This window comes from Pristis pectinata, chromosome 13, assembly GCF_009764475.1.
Source record: "Pristis pectinata isolate sPriPec2 chromosome 13, sPriPec2.1.pri, whole genome shotgun sequence".
Lineage (NCBI taxonomy): Eukaryota > Metazoa > Chordata > Chondrichthyes > Rhinopristiformes > Pristidae > Pristis > Pristis pectinata.
Genome location: NC_067417.1, coordinates 25,506,712 through 25,522,350, shown reverse-complemented (window position 1 = coordinate 25,522,350; position 15,639 = coordinate 25,506,712). Strand labels below are relative to the sequence as shown.

At 40.0% G+C, this 15,639-nt stretch overlaps 1 protein-coding gene across 3 annotated transcripts in view; it reads right to left on the bottom strand.

Moving 5' to 3' along the window:
• cep89 (centrosomal protein 89) overlaps window positions 1-11,245 on the bottom strand; it is a 104,157-nt gene extending 92,912 nt beyond the window's left edge. For 2 of the 3 annotated variants that reach the window (XM_052028227.1, XM_052028228.1), the window contains exons 1-3: window positions 11,119-11,245; window positions 1,862-1,968; window positions 873-1,046 (exon numbers count right to left, since the gene is read on the bottom strand). In XM_052028227.1, the coding sequence (XP_051884187.1) occupies window positions 873-1,046; window positions 1,862-1,968; window positions 11,119-11,157 (320 nt within the window). In that variant the 5' untranslated portion in view covers window positions 11,158-11,245. The remainder of the gene's footprint in view (window positions 1-872; window positions 1,047-1,861; window positions 1,969-11,118) is intronic. The other variant, XM_052028229.1, reaches the window with a different exon arrangement.
• Between the last annotated feature and the right edge of the window lie 4,394 nt (window positions 11,246-15,639).

Genomic DNA, 15,639 nt, shown 5'->3' with positions numbered 1-15,639 from the left:
TGCAGCTCAGCTTGTCTTAGACCTGCTCATGCTCAACCAAACCCACGGGTCTGAGATGAGCAGGAGGTCAGGTGTCAGCACTTCTAACCTCTAACTCCACCATCTGACTTGCCAATGAATCCAGAGCTGAAGCACTGATATCCTGAACAAAGGGGACAGATACACTTGCATCCAGCCCCTCAGCTTTACACCAACTGGCTGATGGACAGACAGTGTCCCAAGTCCAATAAAGTACATGAACGATTTTACTTTATTTCAATGTTTTTTTATTATTATATTATTATATTATATATATTGGTATTTGAAGTATTTTAAAATTACAATTATGAGATTTAAATTTATTTTTTAAATATCTCTGACTAACCTCAAGACTATTTTGGTGGCCAGAGCTAGCTGAGACCAAGTCATCAATTGGAACTCATTCCTCTTTGTGGGACACTTCCCAGGTGCAGAGCACAAGCTTGTTCAGCCCTCTGTACCTGGAAACAGTAATGACTGAAAAATGGCAGTTGGTCTGGACAGCAGGTCAGTTCTACTGTATTCCAACTCAAAAACAAAAACAGAACATCTGGAAATACTCAGAAGATCAGGCCACACATGTGCGAAGAGAAATAAAGTTAATATTTCAGGTTGAAGACCCTTCATCAGAAGAAAGGGTTGAGTTCTGACAAAGGCTCTTCAACCCAAAACGTTGACTCTGTTACTCTTCCCACCAATACACCCTGACTTTGTGCATTTCCAGCATTTTATTTTAGATTTCCAGCATCCACTTTTATTGATTTCCAACTCAATACATTCATTTAAAACAAAAACACATGTACTGACATTTGGAACTGCATTGAACAGACTAATCAAATAAATCATATAAATACCTAAATCCAAGGTCATTTATACTGGCATAAGGTTCAAGAAAGCTTCTATGTTCTGAACATGTGCCATCACTTTCAGAATAGGACCTTTGACGGGGCAGCGCCAGATGTGGTTGAGGAATGGCAACAGTACGACCGGTCAAACACGAGGTTAAAATCACAGCTGCAAGTGCTGACCTGAAATGATAAAATTTTTAAAAAATTGAACAGTGCAATGTGCTTCCAAAAGTGTAATTTTAAGATAGATTTATAAATCACAATTACTTCTCTCCATTCCCTCCTCGCCCTGCCCACACCGACAGCACCCCCATCCTAATCATGACAAGATTTCATTACAGTTAAATTAGCATTTGTATGTAAGCAACTAGGATACCAAGATCAAATATGTAACTTAATGAAATCTAGCACTTTATACAGACAAGGTAAAAGAGCAATTACAATTTTTTTGTTGTGGAAGTGATCAGAGAATCACACAGCATGGAAACAGTCTACCACTTCCTCGCTGACCAATGGGCACCCATCCATATTAACCCCACCTTCCAGCACTTGGCTCATAGTAATATATGCCTTGGTGATTCCAGTGCTCAGCTAGACACTTCTTAAATCCTATCAGCAACTTTGCTTCCACCACTCTCTCAGGCAGTGTATGTCAGGTACTTACCACTCTCTGGGTGGAAAAAGGTCCCCCTCACATTCCCCCCTAATCTCTTACCCCTCACCCTGTCTATGTTCTCCAGTTTTATCTGCCTCTGATATGGGGAAAAGATTCCTGCAGTCTTCCCTATCTATGCCCCTTATAAATTTTATATACCTCAGTTATGTCTCCTTCTAACCTTCTCTGCTTGGGTAAAACAGACCCAGTCTCTCTAGTGTCTCCGCAAAGACCTCACAGATATTTCATAAATTGTTCAATTAAACTCTTTTACAAACAAAAATCTTTCTGGAGTAATGTTTCTGGGACGAGCATGAAAAGTACAATGAAAATAACGTGCCTTGGTCTCTCGGGAGAAGAATTGGGACTACGAGGTGGCGGTGTGCGGGGAACAGCAGCTCTTGGAGCAATGGTGGCTGCAGGAACCAAGCCATGAGCTATGCGTTTCTAGACAAATGGTCAAAAATACAGTGAGTAGCAACAAGAATAATATATGGAAATTGCACAAAATTTTAAAAAAAGTTACATTTCAGGATAACTATTATAATAATGTTTTCTTCTTTAACAGAAAAGAAATTCCAATGCAAATATCAATTCAAGATGACCTGATTTCATAAACTATTATTTTTACATTCCGTTAGCTCCCAGTGAAATTAATATCAATTGGCTATCATTCCAGCACATCATTATTTGTCACATCAAATCCACGCACATCTATGAAAATGGTTGATGCTGTAGCTGTGTTATGAACCACACCTTTATTTATTAATTCTATCTGCAATTCAAACTTCAATTGCTTTTAAATTATCAATGTAAAAATTAGACAAAGACATCATTAAAACATGTTTGCCTTTTATGATAAAGCAGTCATTTTGAGTTGTAGTTAACACATTAATAAAGAACGCAGGTGCTAGTTGTTCCCCCTTTGAAAAGTAGTGGAGTTTCCAGCCCAAAGAATGTTTACGAAATATCAGGGAATCCAGATGCAGTGGATGCTCTGTGACTCCCTTTTGGTTTCTGGTCCTCATGTTCTCTGTGAGGTGCTGCCTGAGAAGAGATATCTTTGCAAGTTTCTTGAGACCTTCAAAACCAAAAGGAAGTGGTCGGTCCAACATTGACTTGTGAAGATCCTTCAATAGAGTGAGAGTTGGGAGAAATTTTCTCAAATTTGCCATCAAGCAAGGCTGCTTTATCACTTCACATGGAGCTTGGAGGCTGAGCTCCAAGTCGCTGCCAACTTGTACAATTAAGTATACAAGAGAGAATGGACCTTAAAGTCAACATTCGCAAAACAAGGATCCTCTACCAACCTGCAGTGATAAGCAAATAAGGAGTGATCCCTGCCCTCCTGTATGCTTCCAAGACCTATAGAAGGTACCAGCAATGACTCTTCAAAATCCTCCAAATCCACTGGCAGTATAAGCGAACCAACATCTATATTCTTTTCCAGCACCGAAATGAAACTTACACCCAGCTGGCTCCAATGGACAGGCCTTATTCACTAACATTTTGCATGTCCAAACCAGACACACTTCTTCAAGGTGTACCATGGCAAGAGTTAGCTAGGTGGTTATTGAAACATTTCAAGGATATTGCCAAACCTTCCTTGGAAAAAGTGTAACATCCTAACCAACCTGTGGAATACTTGGCCCATGACCCTACAAAATGGTGCGGTAGTATTTGAGTTGCTATTGAGAATCTCCAGTCTCTTCATTGGAAGCACACAGAAGTACAATGTAAAGGGCAGAATGGGCAAACCACCTCCAAAACTAACCATGCACCCATTTCATCTGGCCCCTTCTGTCCCATCTATGGAAAAGCTTGCAGGCCCAACATTGACTTCATCACCCACCTCAGAACCCACAGAACTGGAGTGAAAACAATTCTAAGAGACAACCTCTCAAGGAGGAAAAGTAATAATCTGGAGATACTGGAAATGTGAAACAATCAAAAAAATGGTCTTATGATTGCCATAATCTTTGCAAGTATCCTTGTCATTTCTTCCGTTATTAGTTCACTGTGAAGTATTTACATCTACATTACTGAGGATAGTACATTTAGCAAGGTGGGTGACTATAACACATGATAGTAGGCAGAGGCAAATGGTGTAGGGATCCTCTGGGCATCTTTCAAACAGATACACAATTTTAAATACTGTTGGGGTAAATGGATTCCCGGAGAAAGCAGCAACCGCCATGTTGGTGGCACCAGTGGTATCTCGGCTATACAGAAATGGAGGAAAAAGACTCAGAGGGTCATAGTGATAAGGGATTCAATTGTAAGGGGAGTAGGCAAGTAACTCTGTGGCTGCAAATGAGACTCCAGGATGGTATGTTGCCTTCTTGGTTGTAGGATCAAGGATGTCTTGGAGCAACTATGATCCATTTTGAAGGGGTAGGGTGAACAGCCATTAGTCGTCTTGTCACATCAGTACCATCAAAATTGTAGAAAAAGGAATGAAATCCTGAAATACGAATTTAAGGAGTTAGGAGTCATTGAAAAGCAGGACCTCAAAAGGTTGTAATCTTAGGACTACTTCCTAAGATTACAACCTTCCCTACACCAGTGAATATAGAAACAAAAAAAAATACACTGGGTGAATGCGTCGTTGAACAAATGATGCAGAAGGGATGGATTTAGATTCCTGAGACACTGTTTACAGGGAAAGAAGGACCTGTGTATAGTAAAGAGGGATCTTGATGTGGAAAACCTGTATGGTTTGAGCTAAGAAAACCAAGGAATAGAAACAGCAGTGATGGAGAAATGGCATTAAGCAAGAAATTAGAGATGCATGCAATAAGGATACAATTGCAGTTATGGGTGACATTAATCTACATATAGATTGGACAAACACAATTAACATTAATACTATAGAGAAGGAATTCCTAGAATGTATTCATGGTGGGTCTTTTGGACCAATAATTGGAGAAGTCAATTAGAGGACAGGCTAACTTAGACTGGGTACAATGCAAAGAGAAAGAATTAATTAACAATCTTGTTGTGTGGGGACCCTTGCAGAACAGCGACCATAACATGATAGAGTTCTTCACAGAGATAGAGAACGAAAGAGTTGATTCCAAGTCTAGGGCCCTGAACCTAGATATAGAGAACCATGAAGACGTGAGGCGTGAGGCATGAGCTAGCTGAGATAAACAGGGGAATGTTACTTAAAAAACTGGCAATGGTTTGTCAGTGAGCATACAAGGAGCACATGGATGAATACAATTGTTCGTTCCTGCCTGGCAAAAAAAAAGGCAAGGTGGCTCACCTGCAGGTTAGAAAAGAAATTAGTGATAGCATTATAACAAGGAGTTAATACAAAATGGCCAGAGAAAACAGCATTCTTCACCTTCCTTTCTCATCAGATTCCATTACCTGCAGCCCTTTGTTATCTCCACATCACTTCCCAGCCTCTGTCACTATCTCCACCCTTCCCTCCCCCACCCTCCTCCATCTGCCCATCAACCTTTTCTCACCTGGATCTACTTAGCGTTTGCCAGCTCCTGCCTCACACTTTTATAGTCACTATCTGCCCTATACACTCTCCGACCTGTTGCAGGGTGTCAACCTGGAACACTGACTATCCCTTTGCCTCCACCGATGCTGCCTAACCTGCTGAGTTACTCCAGCAGCTTGCTTTTTCGCTATTAAACATATACTTTGGTTCTGTCTTCATGAAACAGGACATAAATAACCTCTCAGAAATGTTGCAGTGCATGGGGTGTGATGAGAGGGAAGAACTGAAGGAAATTAGTATTAGTAGGGAAATTACATTAGGGTAATTGACAGGACTGAAAGCCAACAAGTCCCCAAGACCTGATAACCTACTTCCCAGAGCACTTCAAGAATTGACCCTAGAAATAATAATGCACTGCTAATCATTTTCCAAAGTTCTATAGACTCTGGAACAATTCAATTGGATTGGAGAGGAGGAAATGTAATCCTGCTGTTATTGGTATTGGTTTATAATTGTCACTCGTACAGAGGTACAGTGAAAAGCTTGTCTTACAAACTGATTGTACAGGTCAATTCATTACACAGTGCAGTTACATTGAGTTAGTACAAAGTGCATTGATGTAGTACAGGTAAAAACAGTAACAGTACAGAGTAAAGTGTCACAGCTACAGAGAAAGTGCAGTGCAGTAAGGTGCGAGCTCACAGCAAGGTAGATCGTGAGGTCATAGTCCATCTCATTGTATAAGGGAACTGTTCAATAGTCTTATCACAATGGGGTAGAAGCTGTCCTTAAGTCTGGTGATACGTGCCTTCAGGCTCCTCTATCTTCTACCCGATGGAAGAGGAGAGAAGAGAGAATGTCCCGGGTGGGTGAGGTCTTTGATTATGCTGGCTGCTTCACCAAGCCAACGAGAGGTAAAGAAAGAGTCCAAGGAAGGGAGGCTGGTATCCGTGATGCGCTGGGCTGTGTCCACAACTCTCTGCCGTCTCTTGCGGTCCTGGGCAGAGCAGTTGCTGTACCAAGCCGTGATACATCCAGATAGGATGCTTTCTATGGTGCATCAGTAAAAGTTGGTGAGAGTCAAAGGGGACAAACCAAATTTCTTTAGCCTCCTGAGGAAGTAGAGGCGCTGGTGAGCTTTCTTGGCTGTGGCATCCACGTGATTTGACCAGGACAGGCTGTTGGTGATGTTCACTCCCAGGAGCTCTCAACCCTCTCGACCTCAGCACCATTGATATAGACAGGTGCATGTACTCCATCCCCTTTCCTGAAGTCAATAACCAGCTCTTTTGTTGTTTTGACATTGAGGGAAAGGTTGTCATCATTAAAATATTAAAATTATTAAAATAAAAGGTGGAGAGAAAACAGGGAATTATAGACAGGTCAGCCTTACAGCAATAGTGGTGAAGCACTTGGAAAACAGTTACAGGATCAGACAAAATCAACATGGCTTTAAGAAAGGAAATTCATGTTTGACAAATCTGGAATTTTTTTGAATTGATGAGGGAAAACCAGTGGATGTGGTACATTTGCACTCTCAATAAGGTTCATCATGAAAGATTGACATACAAAATTAAAGCACATGTAACAGGAGGTAAGGTACTGACATGGATAGAAAACCAGTTGGTAGGCAGGGAACAAAAGGAGGTACAAACAGGACTAGGGCTACACCCCATCTACAACCATCCACTCACTCCATCACTGACGGACAGTAGCAGCAGTTTCTACCAGCTACGGGATACACTGCAGCAACTCACTAGGACTCCTTAGACAGTTCTTTCCAAACCCACGACCTCTACCAGCTAGGAGGTCAAGGGCAGCAAAAGCATGGGAACACTACCAACCCTACCATCTAGAAGTTGCCATCCAAGCCACACATCATCCTGATTTGGAAATATATTACCATTCCTTTAACATTGCTGGGTCAAAAAAACTGGAACTCTCTCCCTGACAGCCATGAGTATATCCACACCACAGGGACTGTAGAAGGCAGCTCACCACCACCTTCTCAAGGGCAACTCAGGATGAGCAATTAAATGCTGGCTCAGCTCATGAAGCACACATCCCTTGAATTTAAAAAAACTTCCATGTTTCTGTGCTTTTATATAAAACAGAGTTAATCATAAAATTCTGCAAAAGAAAACTGAAACACATGCCATAGTGTTATCAAACGGTCACTGAAATTTGCTCCTCTTTGTGATTTGAATGCGATTTCTCAACTAGGAAAGAACGCTGATTAAGTATGCTTTTTAATTAAAAGACGAGATTGGACGCATCAAATTGGTGGAGGCAGTCTTGATGAGGACTCTATAGAATACATCCACGATAGCTTTCTTGAACAGCATGTTACTGAACCTACAAGGGAAAATGCAATGAGACAGGCAAAATTAATGATCTTGTAGTTAGGGATCCTCTTGGAAAGATTGATCACAGTATGATTTGAATTTCTCATACAAATGGAAGGTGCAATAGTTCGATCTAAAACTAGTGTATTATGCCTGAACAAGGGAGACTACAACGGGATGAAGGAAGAGTTGACAAGCATAGACTGAAAACACAGGCTATGTGGTGGGATAGTTGAGGAACAATGGAAGACTTCCAAAGAGATTTTTCGCAGGTTAAAAGTGAGGACAGTAAGGGTGGGGAGAGCTAGCCTTGGCTAACTAAGGAAATAAAGGAAGGCATCAAACTAAAAGCTCATGCATACAAAGTCGCCAAGAGTAGTAGGAAACTAGACGATTGGGAAAACTTTAAAAAGCAACAAAGAACCACTAAGCAAGCAATAAGGAAAGGGAAGATAGATTATGAAAGTAAACTACTACAGAATATAAAAACAGATAGTAAAAGATTTTCTAATTATATAAAGCAGAAAAGGGTAGCTAAAGTGAATGTAGGTCCCTTGGAAGATGAGAAAGGGGGAATTAATATTGGGTAATGCGGAAGTAGCCGAGGCTTTGAACGACTATTTTGTGTCGGTCTTCATGGTGGAGGACACGTCTAACGTGCCAAAGAGAAATGGTAAGGATGAGATGGGAGGTGAGGGCCTCGATACAATCACTAAAGAGGTAGTGCTGAGCAAACTAGTGGGCCTAAAGGTAGACAAGTCCCCTGGTCCTGATGGGAGGCATCCCAGCGTACTGAAAGAAATGGCATAAGTTATAGTAGAGGCGTTTACAATAATTTCCCAAAATTCTCTGCAGTCTGGGAAGGTCCCAGCAGATTGGAAGACAGCGAATGTCATGCCACTGTCTAAAAAAGGAAGTAGGCAAAAGGCAGGTAACTATAGGCCAGTTAGCTTAACGTCTGTAGTCAGGAAAATACTTGAAGCCATCATTAAGGAAGAAATAGTGAGACATCTGAAAAGAAGTGGTTCCGTCAAGTAGATACAGCATGGATTCAGGAAGGCCAGGTCCTGTTTGACAACCTTACTGGAGCTCCTTGAGGATATAATGAGTGCAGTGAATAGAGGGGAACAGGATGTTGTATACTTGGACTTCCAGAAGGCGTTCGATAAGGTGCTGCATAAAAGACTCATCCAATGAGGATGCATGGAGTTGGGGTAATGTATTGGCATGGATAGAGGATTGGTTAACCAATAGAAGGCAGAGAGTTGGGATAAATGGATGTTTCTCTGGTTGGCAATCAGTGGTGTGCAGGGTACTGCAGGGGTCGGTGCTGGGCTTGCAACCGTTCACGATATACATTAATGATTTGGAAGAGGGGACCGAATGTAGCATATCTAAGTTTGCTAATGACACTAAATTAAGTGAAAAAGCAAATTGTGCAGAGGATGTGGAGAGTCTGCAGAGAGATATAGATAGGTTAAGAGAGATGGTGTACAATGTTGGTAAATGCGAGGTCATCCACTTTGGGAGAAAAAAATAGATCAGGTTATTATTTTAAATGATGAAAGATTGCAGCATACTGTTGTGCAGAGGGACCTGGGAGTGCTTGTGCATGAATCGCAAAAGGTTGGTTTGCAGGTACAACAAGTCATGAAGGCGGCAAATGGAATGCTGGCCTTCACTGCTAGAGGGATTGAACTTAAGAGCAGGGAGGTTTTGTTGCAACTGTACAGGGTACTGGTGATGCTGCACTTGGAGTACTGTGTGCATTTCTGGTCTCCCTACTTGAGTAAAGATATACTAGCTTCGGAGGCAGTGCAGCGGAGGTTCACCAGGTTGATTCTGGAGATGAGGGGGTTAGCCTATTGAGTTGCCTGGGAGTGTAATCGCTGGAATTCAGAAGAATGAGAGGAGATCTTATAGAAACATACAAAAAATTATGAAGGGGATAGATAAGATAGAGGCAGGAAAGTTGTTTCCACTGGTAGGTGAGACTAGAACTAGGGGACATAGCCTTAAGATTCAGGGGAGTAGATTTAGGTTGGAGATTAGGAGGAACTGCTTTTCCCAAAGAGTAGTGAATCTGTGGAATTCTCTGCCCAGGGAGCAGTAGAGACTACCTCAATAAATATAGTTAAGACACTGTTAGATAGATTTTTGCATAGTAGGGGAATTAAAGGTTGTGGGGAAAAGGCAGGTAGGTGGAGCTGAGTCCACGACCAGATCAGCCATGATTTATTGAATGATGGAGCAGGCTCGACGGGCCAGATAGTCTACTCCTGCTCCTATTTCTTATGCTCTTATGACTAACAAAAAATGTTCTGGACCTCAGTGTTCAGTAGACAATTAAGCACGGGCAAAATAAATTTAGGTCAAATCATCAGATTAACTGACATGCAGCAATTTTGTCAGCAACTTTCCATTAACGTTCTTAATATATCCAAGATAACATTCATAGATGCATGAAGTTCAACTAAATTTATACTTTAATAAAAAAAATATTTTCTTCACTTCTTTCTTGGGCAATTCTAAGTGTCAAGTTTTTGAGAAACCAATAGCTTAAAAAAATATTTTGGAGCACTCTGCAAAAGGCAGAGATTGTTAAGAATTAAATCAAACATAATAAACAAATCATATCGAAATTATTTGTCCAAGTCTCCAGACCTAGAGAAAATTTAAAGGAATGATATAGAGAAATAATGTACATGGAAATTAGATAACACAAGACAACAGCAGAAAATAAAAGGTGCCAATAATGTGACAGTGACCAGTCACAATATTCACTTGAATAATTTCAAGAAAACAATGATACAGCAACCATTGCAAGATGATTTGCATGGTCAAACTTCCAACAATGTTGCAAAACGTCTCAGAAGTGTTCATTATTATGTTTAACGTGAGGAAATAATGATTTTCAGTTGTGATAAAAGCAACCATGGCCTCATTATATCCCTTTCTACTATCCATCCCTCGCCACCTTCACTGCAATTTAAAGCCAACTTGTATTTTTCTCCTCATCTGGTTCTGGAGATCAGATGTGCTCCCTTGGAAACGTGATCAGACATTTTATATACTTATATGCTAATCTTCTAAACCACAATTGTCCACGTTATTAACGTTCTGAATGTTATGTTAATCTGTAATCTCGTCATTCTCAATTTCACTAACTCAATGCTGAAGTTAAAGCCTTCCAATTTTTAAAACACCGACTCTTCGATACTTATCTAACTTCAATCAGCGATTAGTTAACGATTCTGTTAACAACTTAAAATTGAACACACTTAAATCTTCAGCCACACACTCTAAATCATTCAAAACTAAACTTTCAGGACCTGCATTCACTTTAGTATCAAAAACAAACTGCTGGAGGAATTTAGCATGGGGGGGGGGGGGGTATTTGTAGATGTTTCGGGTCAAGGCCCTGCCTCAGGACTCTTGCAGGGTCCCAACGCCGATGCTGCTCGACCCACCGAATTCTTCCAATAGCTTTTTTTGACTGCAGATGCTTATCTGCAGTCTCTTGTGCCTTCACTTCTTTCGTTTTCTTGTCGCCTGAACTATACTTGCTCCTGTAAGAATTGTGCATGCAACTCATAATAGCACCACAGATTATCTTAAATATTCACACCAATGTTGTCATTATTTTCTGATCAAGATTGTTCGGGTTATCCCAAAATCTCTTGATCTTGTTATGGATTCCTAAAAGAGAGGACCGAATGAACAAACTCTCCAACGCCCAATCACACGCAGCTGCGCTCGAGTTAGAAAGACTTTTTGAAATCTGATCTCACTTACAAATGGCATGTTATCCTTTCTTCTAAATGTAAATGGCATTTCGACTGCAGTTGAAAATCAAACTATCCTAGCGACACGTTTAAACAACAGCCAACAAAACTTCCACAGGAAATACCTTCCCGGGAACGCTTTACAGCCATGTGTACTTTTCAATAAAACCTCACTCCATTGGGTCGGCGAGGACAACTCACCCAATCCCAGACCGTGTTGGTTATCCTAGCAACGGGCGCTATTCGAAATCCAGCCGCTGCTCCGTCGATGGGACGGACGTCTCGCCTCCCTCTTCACGGGGACTGGTTTGTGTCAGGAAAGCCGTTTTTGTTCGTGAATCAATTGATGGATTTGTTTTGCTTTCTCGCTGTCACTCATCAGCCTGGGGTTTAGGCGTCCCTTCAGTTTGACGCCATTGTCGAAGCAAACGGTTTTGACATCTAATATTTCAGGGCTACATTTTCTAAAGTTCGCCTCCCTGAAACCGATCCCCGTCCAAGCATGTTCTGTATCATTTTGGCGGTTTATTAATTGTTTTCTAATTACACTCGTTAATTCATAAGGATTGTTTTAATGTAATATAGAAATGCAAGTCGTTTCTGATAAATGAATAGTGGAGAATGGTGTTGAGCAATTCGAATACGAGTAATCTAGCGAGAAACAAAAACAGACAGTAAGGCTCGTCAGGGCAAATGCAAGTCCTTTACAGTCAGATGGAAGAATTTGTCATAAGGAAATGACAAGAATTAATTACTTTGTGTCTATTTGCAGAAGACATGAGAAAACGTAATGGAGAACCAAGACTCCAGTGTAAAATGGAAATAAATATTAGTAAAGAAGAATAGAAGTTAATGAACCTGAAAACCAGTAAGTTTCAAGGACCTGATGATCTACACCCCAGAGTTTTGAACTAGGTAACTATAGAGACAGTGGATGCTCTGATTATCGTCTTCCAAAATTCTATAGATTCTAAAATGGTTCCTCCAGATTAGAGGGCAGCAAATGTGATCATACTATTTTCAAATGAAGAGCATAAGAAAACGAGGAATTACTGATCTATTAGCCTGACAATGGCAATTTGAATTGCTGGAATCTATAATAAAGAACATTATATTGAGACTCTTTGAAAATAATAATGTAATTGAGCAAAAATTAACATGGATATTGGCATTCTCTTGAGGATGTATATGGTATTGAGGGAATCCAATGGTGCACTTGGTTCTTCAGAAACCTTCAATAAGATCCCACACAGGAGGTTAGTGAACAAAGTTGGAGCACATGGAATTTGGGGTAATATACCAGTACAGACTGAGAGTTAGTTTAATCGATGGGAAAGAGTGGGAATTATTGGTTCCTTCTCAGGTGGGCAGTTTGAGACAAGTAGGGTACCACAGGGGCTTGGGCCCCCAACTGCTAACAATCTATATTAACAATCTGGCCAAGGTGAACAGATGTAACATTTACAAGTATGCTGATGACATGAAACTAATTGGAAATGTGAGTTGTGATTAAGATGCAAAAAGGATTCAATAAGTTATAGACAAGCTCAATAAATGAGCAACATCATGATAGTTGGGATACATTTGGAAAAAGAAGGTTATCCACAACAGGAGATAAAATCAAATGAAGACTAATTTTAAATAGTGAGAAATTTGGAAATTTTGATATTCAAAGAGACCTGGTGTCCTTGTACACAAGACACTGAAAGCTGTTGTGTAGATGCAAAATGGCATGTAGGAAGGTGAATGGTATATTGGCCTTTATTTTTTAAAGGATTTGAGTGCAAGAATAAAGATGTCACTACAATTATCTGGGGCCTTGGTGAGTATTGCTTAAAGTCATGGATTTCTTACAGTGAAGTGTCACCATACTGTTCCTGCGAAAGTTGGTCACCATAAGAAAAGAGTGGGCTAGGCATCTGTTCCCTGGAGTTTAGAAGAATGGGAGGTGTCCTCATTGAAACATACAAGATTCTTGATGGGACACTTGGGATGTAGTGATCATATTATCATGAGGTTTAGATTAGCAGTGGAAAGGACATGGGACTCTCAAGTAGTACTTACGAACAAACAAAGAGTACACCACTAGCTTCTTGAGACTATCCCACCATTTCATAAAATCATGGTTGATCTGATTGTATCCTCAGTTCTGTATTCCTATCTACTTGCAGTATCTACCTCTGCCTTAAAAACTCAAAGACTCGTGACTCCTGAGAGAAAAATATTTTGCCTTATCTCTGTTTTAAACAGGGACCTCTAGTTCTTGATTCTCCCATGAGGAAATATCCTCTCCACATAGAAAGTCAAGACCCTTGAGGATCTTTTGTTTCAATTAAGTTTCCTCTCAATTGCACTCTGACAGATACAAGCCTAGCCATAACGGACAACCCAACCGTTCCAGGTGTTAGTCAAGTAAACCTTCTCTGAACCGCTTCCAATGCATTAACGTCCTTCCTTAAACAAGATCAGTATTACACACAGTACTCTAGATGTGGTCACACCAATGCTCTATATAACTGAGGCCTGCTCCAAAATTCATCAAGGTTCAAACTGATCTTCCCTCTCAGTGCCATTTTCCAGCACTTATCACCATGTCCCTTGTTTTCCTTAATATCCAGAAATCTAATGACCTCTGTTTTGAATGATCACCATGATTGAACCTCCACAGCCCTCTGGGGTAGAGAATTCCAAAGGTTTACCACTCTTTGAATGAAGAAATTCTTCCTCATCTCATTCCTAAATGGCCTATCCTTTATTCCAAAACTGCCTCAAAGACCGAGAGTCCTCAGTCAGGGGAAACATCTTCCATACATCTAACTTGTCAATTCCATCAAGAATTTTATATGTTTAAATAAGATCTCCCAATTACTACCTGTACCTTTTGTGAATCATGTACTAGGATACTCTGATCTCTGCAAAGCAGAGCTCTGCAATTTATTTTGTATTTTTCCTGCTAAAATGGACAACTTTACATTTTCCCACATTATACTCCATTTTCTAGATCTTTTGCAAAACAATTGTCTTTTCTATATGTCTTTGTAGTTTCCCTATATTCTGTTCATAATTTACTTTTGCTCCAATTTTTGTGTTATCAACAAATTTAGCAACCATACCTTCAGCATCTTCTAACAAGACATTTATATAAATAGTAAAATGTAAAGGCCCAGGCACCAATCACAGCAGCACACCACTTGTTATTTTGTGCCTGTTAGCCAGCCAGTATGTTAATATGTTAACTCCTATGCCATGAGCTTTTATTTTCCACATTGACCTTTGATGTGGCACCTTATCAAATGCCTTCTGGAAACCTAAGTGTAGTGCAATCGTTGATTTACTGATCTACAACACATGCCACCTCTTCAAAGAACTCCAACAAATGATCAAACATGATTTCCCTTCAACAAACCATGTTGACTGCCTGATTACCTTGAAATTTTCCAAGCGCACTGCTATAATGTCATCTAACATTTCTGCTAACACAGAGAAGACAATGTCAGTCTAGGAGATGTGAAAGGAAATAGAAAGGAGATTTGCTTTAGTAAGCATGTTAGACAGGAAGGTCAGTGAGGGAATACAATAGGGTAGTTTGGATTGTTGCTCAGAATGAGGCAGCCACAAATGTCTCAATGGGCATTTTGAAAATAAGAGACATAGGTAAGCACATTTAAGGGGGACATGAGCCTGGAACCACAATAGGAGAAGGGGGAAAGTGGAGAAGGGCTGAAAGTTTGGGTCAAGTTTTTGTGGGGGAGGGTACATAAGAAGGGAGAAACAAAACAGTTGGAGAAAGGGATCTAGGACTGGTTAAAAAAAATAGAAGTAATTGGTTTGGGTCTGGAATGACAACCACATGATTGAACACAGCCCACAATCACATAATTTAAATCATATAGGAGTGGCAGTGGAGAAACTCAGTTGACATCCAGAAAATTCCAAGAATTTGAAAATCTTTTCTTTTTACAATATTTTTATTAATTCCACAAAGAAAATACAGTGTACATGAATCAAAAGGAAGATAAAATACTACTAAATACATTGTGTTAAATCATAATGAAATCACAATACCCTATATTAGTAATCAAAAATGATAATTAATTAATAGCGAATAAATTGGAATAATTTTATTATAAAAAAAATCTAAACCCACTACCAAGACCAAAACTGTTTGGTAAAAAAAAAGGACAGGGAAAAACCCTTAACACACAATAGTATCAGCCAATATTTGTACTTTAGCCACCAGGTCAAAGGTTTTGAAAATAGTTCAAAAAAGGTCCCCACTATGTTTGAAGGTCTAAGTTAGATTCAGAAATCGAACAACGGATCTTCTCTAAATTGAAGTATGACATAATATCCCGTAACCATTGAACATGAGTAGGCGGAGTAACTTCCTTCCATTTAAGCAACACAGCCCTCCTGGCTATAAGAGAAATAAAAGCCAAAATGTCTAGATCAGAAGTCTCCAAAGTTATATCTTTTTCTCCAACAATCCCAAATAATGCAGTCAAAGGATTAGGTTTAAAATTTATTTTAA